The sequence below is a fragment of the Haplochromis burtoni genome, unplaced genomic scaffold (genome assembly GCF_018398535.1).
Source record: "Haplochromis burtoni strain Fernald_Lab_line unplaced genomic scaffold, NCSU_Asbu1 Contig_53, whole genome shotgun sequence".
Taxonomy (NCBI): domain Eukaryota; kingdom Metazoa; phylum Chordata; class Actinopteri; order Cichliformes; family Cichlidae; genus Haplochromis; species Haplochromis burtoni.
The window spans coordinates 2170288-2192554 of NW_024582414.1; the positions used below are offsets into that span (position 1 = coordinate 2170288).

Consider the following 22267-nt stretch of genomic DNA (forward strand, 5'->3'; position numbering starts at 1 on the left):
TTATTAAAGCTCGACTCTAAATCACAGAGCGAGCCTAAGGGGTAGATGACCACAAATCAACCCACCGACTCCTGGGTACTGACGTATGATGGCATGATGTGAGGACAGTGCGTGTGTGTGTGTCTGTTGTGGCGAGGAATTTACAATGTAATTGGAACAGAGAGCCACAGAGCCAAAAGTAATCACTGTAACACTGAAAAATGTCAGGCCTACACATACAGACACAAATCTGAGGACATAAATCAAAATATATATATTTAAAGGTTTCTTTTGAAGACAGATGTATCAACTTCATCCAATTTGTCTCAGACATCTGACCACAGGGATATCGGGAAGTTTCATATTGATAATCATATTACCTCTAGACAGGTAAGTCATTTGTATCCTATTAAATAATACAGCTGATGTGTGTGACTTCAATGGTAAAAAAAAAAAAAAAATGGGTTTCTGCAACAGATGAAAAATCCCCCCCAAAAATATTGGGCTTAAGGGGTGATGAATCTGTATCATGATTGTGAAAATATAAGCATCTGGTTAATATTTAGAGAGGAAAACAAACAAACAAATAAATAAATAACAAAAATCTTACCATGGCAAACTCATCAACGTGCAGCCTTGTCTTTTCGATCTCACCACTAGTCGCGAAAGGCAAAATGGCAGACTCCGCCCCCTTGGTGAACAGCACTTTGCCTCCTTGAAAAGCAACACAGCAAGAACATATACGCTAAATATGCATTAAAATGTCAATTTTCAATAAAAATATAAAATAAAATACAAAACAAACTTACTATATTATACTTGTAAACATAAGCGTTCCATTTTTCGCTTATTTTAGAATATTATCAACTCCTCAACGTTTCTGTTTTTATTGTTAATGGTTAATTTCATTTTTTTCACTTGCAACAAACGTACAGCTCAGCTGAAGAACGTGGTATTACCTGAGGGAGTTTGCAGTATGACACTCATCCTCCTGCGGTTAGGATCAAACTCGAGTACATGGAGCAGTTTATACCTGAGTGTCCAAACAAAGACCCATCAGACATAGATTAGTTACTCATTTTGAACAGGGGCGATTTATTTTTTGGCTGCAGGTTTTTATTATTTATTATTTTACTTTAAAAACTATGAGAGCATGGAATATCTCCTGAGTGAGATTAAGAAAAACAACAATCCACTGTAATCTTATTTGTGATTTTAAAAATGCACAAGGTGACATACTTTTCTAACTTGCCAAAAGTTTTGATTTCCATGGTATCTCCATTGCTGCAAGAGAAGGCCACTCCAATCCTGAGAGAGAAAAAATATAAAATAAAACAAACCCCAGCACTTATATTAACATCTTACAACAACTACCTATAACTGCAAGCTGTAGCATTTTTCTCAGGACACCGAATCAATACATAATTCATTCAGTTATCCATCCATTCTCTCTGTACTTTGAATAAATGGAATTTAAGTCTAAATGACTGCTTTCTGTCTTTATTTGAAATTTACACAGCATTAGAAACTTTTTAAAAACTGTTTTGCAGCAGAAAAAACAAAACATTAAGCACTGAACTCTACTGTCTGGACTTCCAGTTTCATAGGGTGTTCCTGCAAAACAGGATCCTGAATCAATGGGTGGATTTACTTTAAGGTACAAATTATAATTTACAATGGATGACGACACAGACAGCACAGACAGGCAGTCATTCCGGTTATGCTTCCTTTAAGCCCACTTGAAGTCTGCCAGACAATGTGCAATTGATGCACTGCAGTTCTCTTTGGACGAACTCACATAGCTCTCATAAAATGGGCAGAAACACACACATCCAAACAGAGCCTTATGCTAAACGTCCAACGATGAACTTAACGTCAGTCTGACCCAAGTAGACCTTAAAACACTCGTGGACAAGCAAACCATAGCTTGGTCCTAAACAGCTACATGCAGAAATGATCAATTTATCAAGGTTTTCTTGTAGATCTAGAGGTGGTGTTTTGATTCCAGTTTCTTTAGCTGCCTAATGTTTAAGCAGCAAAGCAGAATGTGCTCACAATACTGCGTTTGCCCTTTCAGGACATATTCCCACAGTGGTCAGCTTGGGTTTTTGAATCGCTTCCTGGATATTGAATTGCTGCCCATATAGTATTATTGCAACACTGAAAGGAACAAGTGGTCAGCAGCCCAACCTCAGTGTCCCCCCCCCCACCAAATTTCCCTTTGCAGCTAACACAATCAGTACAGTATGAATCATGTCAAAGCAAGGATTCTTATACACTTTCATTTATATAGCATATTTCCAGTTCTCAGCACTTTAGACTGCACCTATTCTACATCACATCCACAGCAAATTTAGGATATCACCAATTAACCTAACATGCATGTCACTGGTATCTGGAGGAAAGTGACACTGCCACAGGGAAAACGTGTTTACTCCACACAAAAGGACCCCAGCTGGGGTTTGAACAAACCTTGCTGTGAGGTGCCAGTGCCAATCACTGACCCATCTAGAAAGGCACAGACAAAGCCAAACTCATCTTTAAAGTTTAAAGAAGACTAAGAAAGATTTGAGGAATCCTTAACCCTGGAGAACCCATGGGGTCAGATCCGACCCCATTGGTTTACTAGGGACCCCATGGGTTCTCCAGGGTTAAATTAATAAAGACCTTTAAGACGTTTTGTTGTGGCATTACTGGGATGCAGACTACAATTTACACATTTCCTGTGTCGCAACCTCTGCAGTCCGGTGCAACCACCAGCTCTTAATGTCTAACATCACAACGCATAGCAACAACTTCGTCAGTCTGTTTTTTGTGCATAAATTTTAACCTGTGAACCTGAAACTTGCAGAAGAGGAAGCTCAAGTGTCACCTTACCTTTTTGTTGCCTCTACTAAAGCTTTCTCATCCGGTGAAGAGGCGTAGTACTCCATGGGACTGGAAGAGAACCCGTTGGCATGGGAGAATGGGTCTCCTCCCACAGCCAGGCAGTCTGGCTGGTCGTAGCTGATCTGAACTGTGTGACAAAGTGACACTGCCTTGAGAAATAACAATTCGTCACCCATCTGGAAGGAAAGATGAGACATAAATTGTTATTTTCTCTCCCTCTCTTTTCTTGATGGATACAAACACAGCATGTTATTAAAAAAAAAAAAAAAAAAAAAAAAAACAGAAAAAGAAAAGAACCGAGCCTGCAATATATATATGCAATACCAGGGGAGGCATAGAACCATCTGGTGAGTCGTCTGTCATTCCCTCTGGTAAAAGTTTGCCATTAACTTCCCGGTACTTGGTTCCATTAATCGAACACTCGCGGAACTGCATTTCATTTTCTGTTAGTGTGCCCGTCTTATCAGTAAACACATATTCCACCTGAAAAACAGAAACACACAGATGCTCACAGAAGTACACTAACCATTAAAGTCGGCATAGTTGTATGCTGTATACTGAATATGTACATAAACGTAATTCACCGATTCAAACCGGTTCATATTTCTAAATTACTAAAAATTCATGATATTTCATATAAATGTAAAATATTTTACAGTATATGCTATTTTTATATACAACACTAAAACTCCGATGATACAGCAGGACATCCATGCATATCCATGTTCAGGGTGTGCTTTGTAATATGCATACAAAGGCATCTTCATTCCTCTTTCATACCTGTCCCAACTCTTCATTGAGGTCAGAGGTATTGACTTGAGCTTTCTGGTCACTTTCCTCATGGTAAAGGTCCAAATCCCAGCCAATGAAAAAAGAGCCAAGGAACTTTTGCATCTCCACAGTAACGTAGAGCGAGATAGGGATGATGAAGTTATAGAGCACCAGAAAAGCCAAAAAGTCTGAGATGAACTTTAAGATCTGAAAGAACATGACAGATTCTTTTTTATTTAAAGAGAGGACAAGAGAGCAGTACAATGAAAAGTATAAAGTAAATTTATATACATGCAAGTCGTTTGCACTGCTGCAAGAAAGAGAAATTATATAAACTGTATGAGAGAAGCATTACAAAAAAAAAATGCAGGAGAATATTAAGACTGTCTTTCAATAAATTCGCTTACATATATCTCAGCCATATACAGAATAATGAAACCAAAGTAGGCGAGGTAATTCACTGATATTAAGGGACTGATTATTTAACTGACAGGAAAGAATAAGGAGCACAGACTGAACATATGAGCAGCTATTAAAAGCCATGTTTGCACTGTATAAGCCTTTATGTGAGCCTGACTAACATGCTAATTAAAATAAAGAAATTATAATTAATGACTTAGATATACGTTTGTCTGCATTATAGACACAAGAAGGACTCTCAGAAAAGTGTGATTTAATATTACAAATATAAATTTAGCTATCCTTGGACCGGGATATTAGAAAGAGTTCAGACTTTACAAGAGCTTTATTATTTCCTGTTTGTTTTTTTTCCTGTGTCCAGGAAGCAGGACGGCTTGTGCACAACTATGATTTTTTTTTTTTTTTAAATCTCTTGCTGTCTCAATACATAAGGGCTATTGTTCCCCGTGACTGATTACTGCTGGCAGGTTGGCTGATAGGCTGGCAGGCTGGCCCAGTGACAGGCATTTCCTTTCTAGTGTCTTGTCACAAAATCTAGAAACACTAACACAAGTAGTTTTGTAGACGTACTGTGCATGTCAATTCAAAGAATCTTTACCATTAATTAACTTACATCTACATTATATTATAGGCCCCTTTTTACGGGGATCAGAAAGTGAAGGACAGCGCAGGGTGCAAATGTAAACAGAGAGAAGAAGTGGAATGTCAACTAAAATCTCAACTCATCTAATCTCTGGAGCCGATAGCCTGCAGTCTTCACAAAAACAGATCAATAAGAATGCATTCCTCTGGTCGTGAAAACAAAGCAGACTAACCGGACTGCTGTTTCTCTCCGCTTCTGTCTTTTGGTTGTAGAAAGGTTCGTCCCATTTGATCTCAGCCTGCCAGGCGTACTTTAGGATGGTGCTGAGAATGGCCTCGGACAGCAAGATGATCAGGTAGATGATGAGGAAGGTATTCATGGACCTGACATCGTGAACATTGGGAAATATTAAGTTGGAGACTTCATTAAGCACATCTTAAAAAGCAATAATAAAATAGCTTACTTCTCTACGGCAGAGCGTTTCTGGGACTTGCATTTATAGTTGAGTGCCATCTTGGACTCCATGCCTGTATAAACAGCCACTCCTGCAACAGCACAAAAAGGTAAATCATACTTCCAAATGTAGCGAAAAATGTGAATTCTTAATTGGCCTCATTCTTACGTGAAGTTTGTGCTTTGCTGAACCATTTATTTTTGTTCCTTTTATTTTGACTCACCAAAGATTTCTTTAGTATTTTTCAACCTGGCCCCTCGCAGCAGCAAATTCTCTGGACCCAGCGGTCTGACAAATACAAACAAGAGAAAAATACATCTGTATCTGTATCCAATGACATTATGCATCTTACAATGAATGCACAGTCTCCATATTTAAGTAACAATTTATTTATTTTTTTATGTTCACTCTCTTTTAATGGTGCTGTATCCTTAGCTCTAGTGCTTATAGCTGGTACTATAATAGACAGAAAACTCATCTCACCTAACTATCTCCTCCCCATGCTGAGTCACCGTCATACGACCAACAAATCTGGGAAAAAGAAGAAAGAAAGAAAAAACAGAGTTAAGTGGATTGATAAACCAAACAGGATACTCTGTTCGCATGCACAAAGTAAAAGGAAAAATTCAGGAAAGAACAGAAAACCTGAGACTTACATGCACTGTGATGACCAAATTACTTTAAAGCCTATGTTTATATTTTTATTCATCCACCATTCTCTGACATATTTAAGTAATTGGATTAATGCCTCTGCAGCTTAAGGAAGCTTTGTGACTCATAGAGCACTTAGAAGAAATGACAAATAGAAATGCCAGAGAAAGCTGACATTCAGAGATTGAATTTTGGTCAGACTATATCGACCCAATGTGTGACAGATGCAATTTTAATAATATACAATAACAAAAAAATAATAAAGAAACAAATGCATTTTCCCAAAAAGACAACAAAAAAAGCTCTCTTTTTTATTGTTATGCATTTTGTGATAATGAGCAGCAAATGTAATGTAATGGACCTCTAATACTGCATCTATATATTCTACATTCAAGATGCCACAAAAAAAAGACAAGTTGCAATAAAGATCTAAAAACAAAACAAAAAAAAACACCCTAATGGACAGTCAACATAAATCAGTGCTTTGTGAATATAAATTAGGCCTATGGAGAGATACATAATGAAGCCATTTGTCCAAGCATGACAAAACATTTTACATCTTATGATTGATAAATACTGATTAGTCTGAATGTCTATTGTAATCTTCATCCTACATTTAAAGTTCAGCTGAGGTTCTGTGACAATAATTTCCTGGCTAGATTTTGTTTTGGGGGTTTTTTCATCCACCAACCTCAAGTTGAACATTAACTCGCAGGCAATTCTTGAGCTACTTTATCAAATAGGATCCCACATTGAAAAGGTTTTTAGACACAATGTGCATTCCTCTCTAATAGTAAAAAAAAATAAAAAATGGTAACAGTTCAGATTTTAGTTTCTCAAACAGACAGGAAAGGTTGCTATCATAGTGGAATTTTTAAGACTGTATACTCAATCAGGTTTTTCCACCCAAACACAACCCAAGCTGGTGCATCTGCCCTCATACCTCTGGATTTTTGGCAATTCTTCCTCAGATTTAAGTATCCACCTGCACTTGCAACCATTTATATTTTTTACTTTTGCACCTGCACATATGGAGAGATGCCTTGTTCATGTATTACGAGATTTTCTTCAGACGTTTGGTAAACATGTTTTTTTCTGAGCAGCTTTTTCAAATTGTTACATAACCCTCTGACTGCTTTAGTTACCCAGAAAAAGTTGCTGTTGCTTTTTTTTTCTTATGTGGTTTAATGTGACTAAGTACCTTTTTTAAACATCTGTTGTCTGAATCCACACAATATACCCTTAGATTTATCTTGAAGGATCTGTACACTTAATTGACGATTACCTGTATAGGTCAGGTTCTGGTTGCTGACACTCCACCACAGCCTGCAATGCCTCCAGCTGGGAGACTGACTGGCACACTGATGTCTCCGCCACTGAGTAATGGGTCTAGAAAAAACACACACACACACACAACAGGTTAATTAGTGATGGCTGGGAAGTATTGCATCAAGTGGGACAAATGTGGTTTTCTGAGTGAGCAATGGGAAAATTATAACAGAAAAAACAGTGAACACTCACGGATAAAATGAGAGGAAAAGCAAAAAAAAAAAACAAAAAAACAAAAAAAAAAACTCAGCACACTCTCAAAGTTGGGATCATTAATATGCCAGACACAAACTACATAGAATAGAAAAAGAACTCCTATTCTATGTAAACTGTTTCCATAAGCTGCTAATGAATGAGGCTCAGTGAGGAGCTCTCCATCCATAGGGCTTTAATATGCAGGCCATTAGCCTTATGGTGTCTGACTCTCAGCAATATCGTCAACTTTCCTTCCTGTATATCAACACCATCAGTAGTACGAGCAATTACTCACTGCAGTGACTCAGATCACAGACGATTTATAAAATTGGTTTCACATTTTCCTGACTAGGTTATTAGCCATGCATTCATGTCAGCACGTTTGCAACAACTGAAATTCAATATTGTTTTTTATGTAAATAATACTTTAAATGACCCAAACAGAAATATACAGTGAAATATATAAGCGTCACTTCAACAAAGCAAAAATCTAGTATTTGCTTGAGCTGCGATAAAGAAAAGAAGGTGAAAATAGCTTCTGAAAACTCACAGTGACAAAGCTAAAGAGATTTAAACGCCTCCAAGTATGTTTAACAGCACCACTCATATTATTGTCAGACCTTGAGATTGGTCTCTCCGTCAAGACTGGCTGTGGTGATGTGACAGGTGCCATCTGGACGATCTGACGACAGTAACACCAGGTCTGCTGGGAACGTTTCATCTTTAGCCACACGGACGATGTCTCCCACCTAGATGGATAGACAGAAGCAGGCACAGGGTAAAGTCTGTTCAGTTTTTCACTATATTTCAGTTAAATATAGTCAAATAATTGTATTCACACATTTACGGTGATGTTTAATTGAGTTAAAATACGTTTAGCATCACTTAGGCAATATTATCACACGTTTTCAGACAGATAGGAGAAAAACTAAGTACACACACACACACACACACACACACACACACACACACTTTAGAAATCTAAAAATGTTTAAAACTAAATAGCTAAATGACTTTGTTAAGAAATATATATTGTAGGCAAGTTAAAAATGATTGGGGTGCAACTATTATCGAAATTTGCAAATGTGTTCATTTTTGGTTGTTTTTGACCTCTGTGCTCTTTAGCGTACATGAAAACACCCACAGTTGGACCCTTTGGAGGACGTTGGCTCACCCTGCTTCTAAACAAGCTCCAGAGCCGTTTTTGTATTGTGACAATGTGTTCTGATGTCAATGTGACCCAGGGACTAGGCGCACGCTGCAAGATCTACACGTCGTCCTGTAGTCAGGTGTGCTTTGAGGATGTGGTAGAGTACCACATAAAGACGTAAAGAATACAGTTTTGCCTGAACATTTGCCTAGGTAAATGGAAATGTTAGAGGTACATTCTCCATGTTATTTACTACTCCAGAGCCTGGCCAAGAAGTGTACTGAGCATTCTCACTGGTTAGTGAAGCATTTTAGTTCGCTGGGAGTGTTTCAAATGTTTTGTGTGGGAACAGAAATCAAACAAAAACTCTGTATTGTTCACACTCTAGACAATATGTTTAATTGTTATATTACAGTTTGTAATTTTTAGCTTTTTGTCTTTTCAGAGTAATACAACACTACATATGTTACTTATTTAATAGAAGCTATGCAGTTAGATGTTGTTTGTGAGAAGCAGGTTAGAAGCGATGTAGTTCTCCATAGACTGAGGACAATTAACTCTGAAAGGTCACCAAACACAAAGCAACTAGTCATCCTTTGTATTAGATTAAACAATTTCAATCCTGTTGGCACTTAGTTTCCTGTGAGGAAAAAACCCCTCAAGTGATTCATTTATTCTTTTACTAAAGTACACATTTAGTGATGTCTTTAGTGATGACCCCAGACATGCAACCCAGTGTTTCCATAGTGTCAGATAAGATCAGGAAAAACCTATAATCATCACACAACCACCATTACCAGACAAGCCGAGGTATAAAATGACACAGTGTTTGAAGGGCAAATGCTGCAGCTAGTTATACAAATACAATTATACATAGAACAGAATCATATCACCGTTTCAGGGTTTATTTGAACAGGTCTCTGAGTGTTTGCATACTGTACCATGGGAAATTAGGTGTTAGAGTGAATTTATAAGCTTTAGATGGGAACAAATTTAAAGAAATGACACTTTAACATCCAAGCTAAAGTTAGTTACGAGTCGTTAGGAGTTGCAAAAAGCTTTTTTTGATACCTTAATTTTCTTGGACCAAAGAAATTCTTTCTAAACTGGAATAACTGGCGTGATTAAGGTCCTTTACAACTTTGATGATCTTACCCTGATATTCTTGGATCTCGTCTGGACCAGACTTCCACTGCGAACCACAAACACTGGAGCCCCATTCACCTCATTGTCAGCCTTGTGTCTCAGCCAATCCTCATAGCCCTGTGAAACACAACCAGTTACAAACTGCAGATGGCAGGTGGTTAAAATAATCTTATTTACTGACTATGGTTGTGTGTGTGGCATGTGTGGCACTACTAGAAACTGATCAACAGAAGTGGCCAAATTTAGCAAGTTATTCTAAACAAACGTGTTTAATGTCAGAAACAGGAATGCTTCAAATGTTCTCAATCAATACTTTATCATTTCAAATGTGCTCTGTACAACAACAAAAGCTTTGAGCTTTGCCTACAAATAGACAATAATCATTGATGACGCATGCATGTTTGTTCCACATTTTCATGAGGAAGAGGAAGCCGCTATGTGGTTATGTTCTCACCTGTTTTATGGCAGTTACTGTGATCACAAAGAACAGAGGCAGGCCGCTGGTTACTGGGGAAGTTGGCGTATCTATCATTAACTTCAAAGAAAAATACAAAACAGAGTTTAGAGATGATGCCAAACTAAAAAAGGGACTGTAAAAGTGGTAGTGGTTTTTGCAACAACGAGCAACTTGAAAAATACGACAGAAGTAGTGGCCAACGTGCATAAACAGGAAACCCGTATAACTTCCCTTAAAGGTCAACGATCAGATAAGAACAAGTCTCACACACACTTTTGAATTACTGTCTTTGTAAGCAGGGTCACTGGGATATTATATTTCCTCACCCCATATCCTGGTCTTAATAATCACAACGAAATGCTGAGCAAAGTGTGTGAAACTGAAGACCAAGCTAAAATGGTTTAGTGCCATTGAGCAGTGCTTTTATTAGTCGATATTAGTTTTGGATTGGGGGGTGTTTCATAAGCAGGTTTCTGGCAACTCTTTCACACTGTTGCACTAGGGCTGCTCGATTATGGCAAAAATGATAATCACGATTATTTTCACTGAAATTGAGATCTCAATTATTTGACGATATTTATTTAACAATAACAATGTATTGAATAATGGCTTTAAAGATTGTCAAAAAATAATATAAAATAGTGTGCAAATACTGATAACAGTGCAAATGTTTGCAATATAAGAAATAAATGAAAAATGTAAACATCTATGTTTAGTGAACTTTGCAGTGTTGCTCTGTGGTGCAGCTACGACATCGTAGCAAAGTTTACACACTATGTCTAATTGATCCACGTCTGACTCTGCGAGCCAATAATGTTTCCAACCACTGAAGGTTTTACCTCTCTTTTCAACCAACGGCAGTCACTCTCCTCTCCAAATAACTTCTGCTTAGCTTTCCGAGCTTCCTTCAGGTCCTCTTGTGACGCGTGTTCGACGTGCAGAGAGGTACGCTCGATTTGCCACACGGAGCAGCGCAAGAGTAAAGCACGAGGGACGTGCTAATAATCGGCTCAGTCATTTTTAATGATCGTTGAAAGCCCAGATCGTAATTTAGATTAAAATTCGATTAATTGAGCAGCCCTATGTTGCACTAATCTACAGGTGGAAGTAGTCATCCAATAAAAAAATTTAAAAAAGTAAATAATTACTCTAAAAAAATCCTTGAGCAGACAAATGAGAAAGAAAGCAACATGAATGTAAACAATGCATGTTCATAAAAAAAACAACTGCACTGCAAACTTTTCATGTGAGGAAAATGTGCAACATTTGTTAGGCTTCAAGCATAACCACAAAGGCTTTAGGCAAGCAACACTGAATGTAAAGTGAAACTTTGCTTAAAAGGAAGACGCCTCAAGGAAAAGATCAAAGATATCTTAACACTTTAACAAACACTTTCTGTAAATGGCTACACTAACAGAAGAATTCACCAGTCATCTAGAAACCCATCTAAACCAATCTTTAAATGATCAAATTGGCCATCTTAGATGAAAAGAGGCCCCTCTCTCAGTGATTTGAGGCTAAGCTGACTTCAGCCTCACTGACATGTTGAGTGGGTGAAATAGAGTCAAGGCGATTGCTTTGGCTTCACTACACAGTGCAGAATAAATCAGAAGGCTAAAAATTTGAAAGCCAAATCCTACTTCAGCATAAAATGACTGATGCACAGTGAAGGCCTAATGCTTAGGGCTGGCTGCAAAGACACACATATTACTAAGTGAGTAAGTGTGTCGCTTTCATACAGAGGCAGACCAGTCTCTACTCTGGTACCTAGAAGTCGATGAGTCACTCAATGCTCGGAAGCACAAGCACAAGAACGAGCACAGGCATTTGTATTAAGAGGAGGAAATACGTCAAGGAGTGTTCACATGCATTTGTGTATCGTTACCTGTACAAGGAAGATAATGAGGAAGTAGAAGTTTGCTATCCTTCTGAATTGCTCAAACAGATTCTTGGGGACAAAATTCCAAACTGTATACTGAAATAAAAAAAAAAAGAAAACATCTTTCAGGGTTTACTGGGACAGAATAATTGCTACTAAAGGTTCTTTTTTACTAAGTAAAACAGAGGAATTGAATTGCAAATACATAGATGGTGTATTGGAGGTATTCAAACTACTGTACTAGCAACTGTTTATTAGAGCAGAAAAAAAACACTTTTACTGTGTCGTATTTATACTGGCCATATTTAAGACCTTACATGAATACAATAATATAGTTAAATGATATTCTGATTACCCCTGTAAAATATCTTGTCTATGGCTATAGTGTTCACTGACATTTCCAAATTGGAGCTTGAGATAAAGGAGTACAGCAGCTGTGCTGAGTTAAAGTGTTCTTCAGATAAACTGATTACTGGTTGCTCATTTGCACATTTATTTACTCAATAAATGTGCCGTTTAAGTCTTTCTCTTACTTTATTAAGATAAAATGCTACAGACAGTTAGGTCCATAAGTTTCTGAAGAATGAAAGTTTTGGTAGCTTTACCTCTGTGCACCACCACAATGGATTTTAAAATCCAACAATCAAGACTTGAATCAAGTCCCAAATTTCCATAGGCTCAGAAGTAAAGAAGCATCATTTTAAATTACAGGAATTTTTAATACTTGAATGAAAATCCTTTGCTGTCAATGACTTCTGGATCCTATGGACATCATCAATGCTGTGTTGAGATACTCTCTGCTCAGAGAGTATAGCCCTGTACACTTCACAATTCATCTTGCTGCTTCTATCAGCAGTCACACCATCAGTAAACACTAGCCGCCCAGTTCCACTATCACCCATACATGCCTGTGCTAGTGCCTGGGTTATTGTACTAGATTGTAGATGTGGCCCCTCCTGAAGTTCTTCTCATCTCCTGAAAGAGCTGGACTGGGACGAGCTGTCACGGCGCATTGTTATTATAAATAAAAACGTGATCGTGAGCAAAAACGGTGTGTGTTTGTGTGTGTGTGTGTGTCGCATACCTCACAAGCTCATTTTAGGAGTTCCATTGACAAGCTATAATATACAAGTTGAATATTTGGAGTCAACAGCCAATATATGTCACCCCCATTTAACATAAAATAATGAAGCCTCGCCTGAAACTGGTTGTCAGTTGCTTGTCCAATAACTTTTGAGCAGCTGAAAATGGGGACCATATATTAAAATGTGATTACTAAGCAGTTAATGCAATGTTTTTGTTAAACCCTTTGAATCAAAGCTCTGCATTTCAAGCTAATCTTAATTGAAAAAAATTCTATTGCTTTGTAAAGAGGAAAAATATAAAACACATATGGACCTAACTGTATGAGTACACACGAATGGCAGAATTTACCTTATCCAAAATCAGTTTGAAATCAATGCCTGACTAAAGCAGGTGCTTTAACCCTCCCGTCAATCATTTAATCTACCAGCTAATCAATGACAGTCATGATTGCTGGAGGCAGGCCCTAGCTCCTTTTCTTTGTTATCCTTTTGTCTTGCCAGTGCTCTAGCTGACCTACCTAGCCTCTCACCAACACACAAGTTTTCTGTCTGTGCTAATCCTGTTATCAACAAATCACACTTTAAGCTTATCTCTCTCCTACCACACCAGAGATACACACTAATGTATTTAGCACTGGTCAACACTGGTGTCCGAAACCAGACTGAGTTTAGAGTTTCTCTGAATGACAATTTTTCTGTAGCCATAGTTGCTGTGACTGCAAAATGTTAGCGTTCATATCAAGAGGGGTTTTTTTTCCCCCTTGCACTTTTGACACAAATTTTAAGATCATAATTGTAACATACCTTGGATGAGATGATTCTGTTGTCGGCAAAGCGTTGTGGTATGTAGTGGCCATTCTGGGGGAAACGGTTAGCTACGTACACTGTCCTGGTATCACTCTGATGAGGGGGGTCAAAGCCCTGAGGGAGAAAAGGGTGAGGCAGAAACACCAGACAAGTGTAAGGAAAGGTTAAAAAACAAAACAAAAACAAAACTGTATAGCTACCCAGATTTAAAACATCATCACTTCAACACCACACTAACTATAAAATTGCAGTTAATGATGTCATTGCAATATTATGATCTTATTTTAAACCAAGTTATTTAATACTGTTGGTGGTGTGATAAACCACTGCAAGTCTACACCGCACTAAAGTCCACCTGGGGCAACGTTTTGTTCTTCTATTCATTGTGGTTTCAGCTGCTGTATAGTTGGGAGTGTAAAGTGATTTCTCTGTGGGCTGTTATTTTGTCGAGTGCAGCACAGCTTAGTTTGGGGCTTGATAGATTTTACAGTAAGAGACAGAAAGAGAAGCAATACCAGACACCACGCTACTGTTACAGAATGTAAATACACATATCAAGAGTGAGAATATGGCAATGTGGCATTCCTTGTTTTATGATGACTGTATGTTTCCATTTAAAAGCAAATTTCTGAAAAGCCAGCCATATGCAACAAACTTGGTAAAAGTTTTAGTTTTAGTATAGAGTCAAATAGGGCTGTTCGATATAACGATATATATCGGATGACGATATAAAAACGTCTATCGTTTCATTTTACGCTATCGTTTGTTTCGTGGTGTCGCAAAATAAACTGTTTACGGCAATATTTTTTTCATCGTTCTGATGGTCACTGTAGTGGCTATATTAATTTAAGTTCTCTCTTTCTCTTATATTTAAGATAACCACACTACAGATGGACAAGTGCCTGTTTTTATGCACGACGGTAAAACCATCGCGTGTCCGCTTGTTTTTTTCCACATAAACCTTTCACAATAAAGCTCAAGATCCTGTTGACACTTTTCAAAATAAACTGAATCAGGTGCTAAAAATATACCTTAGACTCAAACATTAGAATAGGCTTTTCCCCGCAGCACACTGTGTAATAAATACTTCCCAAAAAAAAAAGAAAAAGGAAAAAAAAAAAAAAAAAGGCGTCCGTTACAACTTATGTCTAAAAAATGTATCGTTTCATGCATCGGTTAAAACACTCAACTCCACGTTCATGACGCTCAGCTGGAAACACTTCGCGCAAGTCGAGCTGCCCGAGATTCACAGAATTTACAGAAAATATTACATTCTTGTGATTTATATCGTTATCGGGACATGAAATTTTGGTCATATCGCACAGCCCTAGAGTCAAATCATTTTCACTTTTTCAGACAGTTAGACAACATAACACATTTATGAAAGCAAAACAACTTTACAAGCAATGCCATCAACTTGAATGCAGACAAGCCTTATTGCAAACAATGTGGTAAGGCATGAATAACTAGATCAGAAACAGCTGGTGTAAATCCCACTTACCATAAAGATATAGTCATCAGTGAGTGGGGGTTGAGGGACATGGGAAGGGATCTCAAGACTGGATTGTAGGTCACTGACCATTGGTATCGTAAGCCACAAACTCTGTTCAGTGAGTGGCATAGATGGTTTATTTTATTCCTCTTACAAACCATATATCTTCTCGGTTTTTGGACTGATAAGTCTTGAGATCTATTCTCAGGTGCCTTAACCCCCACTCACATCAGGTGACCTCAGTAGGTCACATGATAGGGTGGGGCAAGGTGTCACAGTGGTTTGACCCGAAATCATGATGGTAATAGCCGATGCCTTTTTTCACATCTTGGCTTATGTGATGACACAACTAATAGTTGGTCAACAACCACTTCCTAAGCGACAACCTCAACTAGAGATAAATACCTTGGACTTAGAAATAAAGAAGCCTCTTAAATATGAGGAAAAACATATTTTTTTTAAAAAAACAACCTGCTTTTCAAGCTCTTTAGACTTCCATGTTGTTGTTAACTGAGAACTACACAAACACGTTCATATTGTGCACCTCAATTTTTCTGACCTGAAGTATTCTACCATGGCTGCTGCATCTGGGTTGAAGACACGAGGGTATGATCATGTTGGTTTTTACTGCCATAATAATATTTCAGTACAGAAGCTCAGAGATATCTCCCTCAGATATACAGCGGGAGATGTTGCAACAGTTCAAAAAGCTTGAAAGTCTTTGCTTCCACTTTTGACTTCTTGTCTTCCTACATTGGCACTTACGTGGCAGTATTGTATGAGTGGCGACACATATCGTTCAGGTGAGAACGATGAGGTATCGTGCTGTACCTCATCTGCTTCAGGGTTTGCTGTGTTGTGTTCAGGACAGTGCTGTGTTTGGACTCTCGGCTAGTCTGTTCATTGTTTGTGATATAAGTGGAGGATATGATTAGACAGTTTTTGATATATTTCAGACACATTGTTATAATACTGCAACAATTGTGCACCATACATTCATAATTCCCTCTGTTGCATAAACAAACTGCAGGACATCTGCATTTGAGGCCATGTTCTAATTGCAATCTGTCTCCAACATAAATCTGTCCAAAGCTAACTTCCATACTTAAATACTCTGGTTGAACTGTATGTAATTACATAACAACCTTTCATGTTTTACTTGCATATTAAAATTTCACATTTAAAGCATTCCATTTCTTTTTAAAGCAGCACTTGTTGTTTAAAGTCACTTGCAAATATTTCATAAACATGCTACTTAAAACGTACCTCTAACATATTTACATTCAGATTGAGCAATTCAAATCTCCAGCATATTCTGGCAGGTCTTTGATAGTCACTACACCCTCAACATGTAAGAAAAATAACACCAATGACAAACAAGGTGAACTTTTCAACAAGTGACATTTCTAAGATTTTCTGGCGCTGACTGGTCTGACAAACCCCACCCAACTGCTGTACACAGACGACTAAAGGAGGCGTTTCCTATTATTCACAAATGTAAGTGATGCAATACGCACACCCGACCACACAAAAAGGAATGTATCTGGGTTACGTCACTACACTCCCAGAAAGATCAACCTCTTTTCAGGGACACATGTAAACCATTAGCACTTTGTAATGTTCTCAGTCTCTTCATCTTTCTCCCATCTGACCGTCGTGAAAATGAATGCAGCACATGCAGTTTAATGACTGAATAACAGAACACCTGTTAGCCTTTAGCTCATATGACTTTGTCATACAGTAACTCAGCCAATGGGCAATGCAGGTGATGGCATAAAATCAGTTATCCACTTGTGGAAACAATATTTTCAGTATTCTTCATTTATTTTTTTTGTATTATTTGCTCACAGTAGGGCTGGGCGATATGGCCTAAAATCTATATTACGGTATAATTTGAAGCATGTGCGGTAATGATATACTGTATATCGCGATATATTCTTTTCTTCTGTATAACGTATTTTACACACTATAAGGCACACTTAAAATCCTTTAATTTTTCTCAAAAATCGACAGTGCGCCTTATGTATGAATTCTGGTTGTGCTTATTGACCTCAAACAGATTTTATGTAGTACACGGCACTCAAAAATGTTTTAGTACGACTTTGGTAAGCTATGAAGCCGCACCGCTTGATGGATTGTCGGAGCATTACGGCTACCGTAGTCAGGAGCCTCGTGGAGTAATCTGGGTCCAAAACCTCTGTCTGCTTCAGGTCCCAAAGTCAAACGAACACTGCGGCATCACTGAGAGTTAAAAACTGTCTAAATTCTTTCATCTTTAATAAAATGATCAGCGTTGCTGCTTTACCAGGTGTAACAATTAAGTTTAACATCCAGGCATCCATGAAAACAGAATTTATTAAATTCAACGGAGTTAGAAGTTAGCATGGAAGTAGAGCTGGGCGATAGAACGATAACGATATGTATCGCGATATAACTTTTACTCGATAGAGAAATTAAGCTATCGCGATAGACCTCGCCGCTCTTGTCCTCTTAATAAAAAAAAAAAAAAAAAAAAAGGTCAGCCAATCCAAACTAAGTAGCGCAGAGCCGAACCAATCACAGCCGCAGCGTCACGTCGCGTGACTTGTTACGTACAGCACAAGTGCCAAGCCGCACGTGTGTTTGTTTGGGAAGCAGCCAGCGGGTAATGGAGCCAGCGCGTAATGGAGGAAATGAGTGGCCGACTAGAAAAATCAACCGAGCGTGACCGAAGAGAAAACAGATGATGGTTCCAACGCCGGAGAGATTGTCGAACGGAAGAGCCATAGAAGTTCCGTAGTGTGAAGGTATTTCGGCTATTTCAAGTCTGACAAAAAACAGAGTAGCGTGCACTGTAAATTGTGCCGAAAGCAAGTCTGGAAATACAATAAACTGGTGCATGCGTCACACTGTGCGCCACGTTATTGTTTCGGTGAAATGAATTTCTACAATACTGTTAATTCTACTCTCTGCAGTGTTTAAATGCTTACATATACACACAGTTACTGTCCTCCACACATACGACTCGGTTCTGCTTCTATGCCCCAGCTTTGTTTACTTTTTCCCACCGAGGCTTCTAGACTTCTGATTGGCCAACATTTCTGCACGGTTAGGAATCTAGCGCCACCTGCTGCTTTGGCATGTTCATAGCAGCGTTTTCCTTCATTTCTGCCTTTATGTGTGGACGGGATTATTTTTTAAAACGAAAACGGAAAATCTCCGTTTTCAAAAATACCCGTGTACGTGTGGACGTAGCCTCAGTCTCTGACTGGAAGCGCTAATTCGTCATTCGGCTTTTGTCAGACTAAAGTAACTGTTAAAACTGTTTGAAAAGCTCAGCTATACAACAAGGAGAGATTGAGAATTTCCTTTTAGTTCTCAGTTTATTTGATATTGACAAAAGTTAGTCAGTTTTGTCTGTTCTTCTGTAAAACAAACTAAGATTTATTTTTAGAATTAATATTTTGTTTCTAAGTGGAATTGACAGTTTAGTCTGTTTCGTTTGTTCTATTTTGAAACTTAAACGCTTTAGCGGCTGCCTTTTGTGTAGTTTGCAATATTTGCCTTTATTTATCTGAAAAAGTCTCATGTTCCTTAAGTACATCTACCCTGTTGAACTTATTATGGGAAATAAATATTTAAATAAAAACAAGCTGCTGATTATTTCACATTTTACTTGTGAGCAACGGCACATTTAAATCTTACAAATATAGTTATTTGGCTTATATCGTGATAGATATTCGTTATCGCCTGAAATGAAAAAAACATATCGTGATATGAAAAAATCTCATATCGCCCAGCTCTAGCAGGAAGTTAGCTCGCTAGCTTCCACCTAAACATGATATGCCATGTTCTGACTGAGAGATATCTGAAAAAATTAAAACGTACAGCTCTGCTATCACTTCCAACATAAATGAAGACAGAAAACTAAGCAGTGACGTTTGTAGGGTTACTAAAGATGGACTAGCTGGTATATAATGATGTCCTACGTAATCGCTAGCAAAACAGCTACGTTAGCATAACATTAGCACAGTGAAGCTGAAGGATGAACGCTTTTTTCCACTCGATAAAAGTTAACGTGAGGGTTTCTCCTGGTTAGGGACAAAAGCAATTGCATAGCAGGATGCTATACACGGACCAAACTTCAGTCAGGAGAACAACTGAGATCCAGCCACAATATGAGGTTAGTCATTGATATACTGCAACAACACGGGAATAGAGCGGGTGCTAGAGAATTCGGCATTAATGAATCAATGGTACGGAAGTGGAGGAAGCGCAGTTTTTGGCTTTCCTCTTATTCCAAAAGTGCTTAGTCTCTTTGCTATTACTGTCGCCCAGCATAATTTGCAGATGATGTTGTTTGCAGCCGCTGCAATGCTTTCGACCAAAACAGGCGCAGCTTGATGATGACACCATCAACATGCGCTATTGTGGTAGCGTATAGTAAAAATCTCTACCGTTGGCCAAATTTATATTGTTTCTACCGTATACCATTTATACCACCAACCCCTAGCTCACAGCTTTAGAAAAATGGGCAGAGAAAAAAAAAAAAAAGAGGGAAAATTTTCTCTCTCTCTTTTTCTGCATTTACATTTATAAAATTATATAAACATTGGTCAATTAACCACTGCAGCAACTTTAAGAAACTGTTGTTCAACAGTTATTTGATATACACAGCTCAGTAGGCATTGTTGAAAGTACACGAAGAAGCTGAATTCTGCATTGTAGTAACACCATGACCAATTAGGATTTTCAAGAAGTGGTTGCAGAATTAAGGAAAGGGCACACAGGCACTGAGCCCCAACATGTGTGTGTTCACACATGTAAAACATGTTGGGGCTCAGTAACATAAATATCCTGAGCCCCTGGCATCCTCCGATCACAAGACAGGGAGTGCATTTCCCATTGGCTTAACGAAATCCACAGTAGATTATTTAAGTAGTCTGTAGTTTGAAGGGAAGACACCAACTTGTCTGCAAACACTTATTTACTGACGGCTGAGCAGCAGTTTAAAAAACAAAACAAAGGTATATATATCAGCTAAAAGGTGGATTTGTCTTAGTGAGATATTTGTCCTTTACTTCAAGTTAATGGGCAACTGGAGATTGGAAAGTATGTAGAATTAAGCATTTTGTTTTCTTGTTTGTCTCAGTAGCACTGCATTAATAAATGTCTTGGATTGGAATGAAAAAGTAGACAAATGTTTAATGATTAAATTAAACCAGTAAACCATTAACTTAATGGCTTACTGCACAAGTGTTATTTATAGTAGTATAAAAATGCAATATGTATATTGCAACTTTTCTAGTATTATTAGTAATGGCAAGCAACAGCTCACTGTGAATTCTTAACCAGGGATATTTTAATGTTCTCTTTTTAAAGAAAATGAAACTGCAGATGGTGAGGGGCCAAGAAGTAACTTTTGTAAGCCAAAAAATTCCCCACAGGCAGAAGAGCAACAGATGAGTCGCTAAAATTAGTCAATCCTTACAGAGAGCTTAAAGCAGTTACAAATTTTAACAGTGCAAACATCATGCTTAACACACCTTTACGCAACTGCTGTGAGCAATCCAGACGACAGTTACTGGAGATTTACTCTGTTCCTATTTGCCACCCAGTTTTTCAGGCAACTGTGGAAATTGCCTGAGCACGACACGGAACTAACATTTAAGTTACCCAATCATTAATATCTTGGTGAACAATAACTACAGTTAAAATGACTGATGGCCAAATACATAAAAACCTGCGTAGCTCTAACAAACATGTTCTCATGTTAAAGAGAACATTGAGAGAAGCACCTCAGTCGATGCTTCTGCAAGTCCAGCATTACGGCTTTAACAGGATCCGTTTTCTCTATAGTTCAGCGTTAAGCTAATGACACTTCAAACAAACTGCATGTAATTGTCGACTTCCCCCATTCAGTTGCAACCTAACAACAGACCGACACCATCTTTTAGCCATCTTGACACATACCAAAGTTAAATAGATACAACTCACCGCCCTACAATTTTAGTCGCACTGCAGTCTGCAACCACTAGTGTGACTATGGCTATGGAAATATTTTGAATTATTTACCTGATCAACAGTCCAAGGACTAAAAGATATTCTGTATTTTTGTATATGATACAGAAAAAGTTAAAATTTTGACATTTGGCACAAAGCACAAACTTGGCATTTGTGCTTAAAAATGACTCATTTTATGCTAATTCAATTCACATGGTAGCTGCCAAAGCATTTTGTGGATCCGATGCAGCTCTGCTATATAAGATTACAGATTTCTGCAGTGCAGCAGGAAGTTTATCTAATGAAGGCTCTGTAGACATTTGTTTGGATAGACATAACATGAAGAGGTTGACTTATTTTAAAATAAAATATTCCTAAACAGTTGAACATGGTTTGTTGTTTTGAGGACCAGCGGTAATAAGCCGAACACATAAGGTGAAGTCTAGAGTGAAAAGTGCAGTAATTTATGACATTCTATTTCTATAGCACAAATGTCTGAAAACTGCTTGCCAATCTGAGAGTGGATGGATACAAGTAACAGATGAGTAACAGATACTTTTACTCCTGCTGGGTTTACTCAATTTTTAACACCACTACCAGGTGTACCTCACAATTTTGAGTTAAACACCTTCACGTAACCATATATGCATTAAATATATTTTGAACATTGTATGAAAAATGAACATTATACCACTGAAAATGAAGATAAAAGTAGGTTTATAACTAAAAACTATAAAGCTGAAATCAGCTTGTTTTCATCCATTGACTCTATACCCCCATCAATTTGAAGGCTGACAGGTAATTAGTCCCCACATAAAGCCTACAAGTCCCACAATGCCTTGGGGGAACAGCCCTGAATAATGGCAACGCAACACAACCAAGGGGTCATATTACAGATTAAGTGGCACTTAATCAAACGCGATGAGCTAAATGGAAATGTTAACAAAAAAGTGAGGTGGTTGTAAAAAGAAAAAGAAAAAAGGGGGGGAGCCTGACTG

The 22267-nt window shown here is 38.0% G+C and overlaps 1 protein-coding gene across 6 annotated transcripts in view; it reads right to left on the minus strand.

Moving 5' to 3' along the window:
- The window catches only part of atp11b (ATPase phospholipid transporting 11B (putative)), a 52249-nt gene that overhangs the window by 27356 nt on the left and 2626 nt on the right, over positions 1 to 22267 (minus strand). For all 6 annotated transcript variants that reach the window (XR_006054391.1, XM_042220697.1, XM_042220698.1 and 3 more), the window contains exons 2-17: positions 13793 to 13909; positions 11910 to 11999; positions 10022 to 10102; positions 9577 to 9684; positions 7892 to 8020; positions 7033 to 7136; positions 5580 to 5627; positions 5320 to 5384; positions 5106 to 5187; positions 4875 to 5025; positions 3649 to 3846; positions 3193 to 3351; positions 2857 to 3044; positions 1219 to 1287; positions 939 to 1012; positions 590 to 693 (exon numbers count right to left, since the gene is read on the minus strand). Coding sequence is in view for 5 of the 6 variants with exons in the window: in XM_042220697.1 (XP_042076631.1) it covers positions 590 to 693; positions 939 to 1012; positions 1219 to 1287; positions 2857 to 3044; positions 3193 to 3351; positions 3649 to 3846; positions 4875 to 5025; positions 5106 to 5187; positions 5320 to 5384; positions 5580 to 5627; positions 7033 to 7136; positions 7892 to 8020; positions 9577 to 9684; positions 10022 to 10102; positions 11910 to 11999; positions 13793 to 13909 (1767 nt within the window). In the remaining variant the exon portion in view is untranslated. The remainder of the gene's footprint in view (positions 1 to 589; positions 694 to 938; positions 1013 to 1218; positions 1288 to 2856; positions 3045 to 3192; positions 3352 to 3648; positions 3847 to 4874; positions 5026 to 5105; positions 5188 to 5319; positions 5385 to 5579; positions 5628 to 7032; positions 7137 to 7891; positions 8021 to 9576; positions 9685 to 10021; positions 10103 to 11909; positions 12000 to 13792; positions 13910 to 22267) is intronic.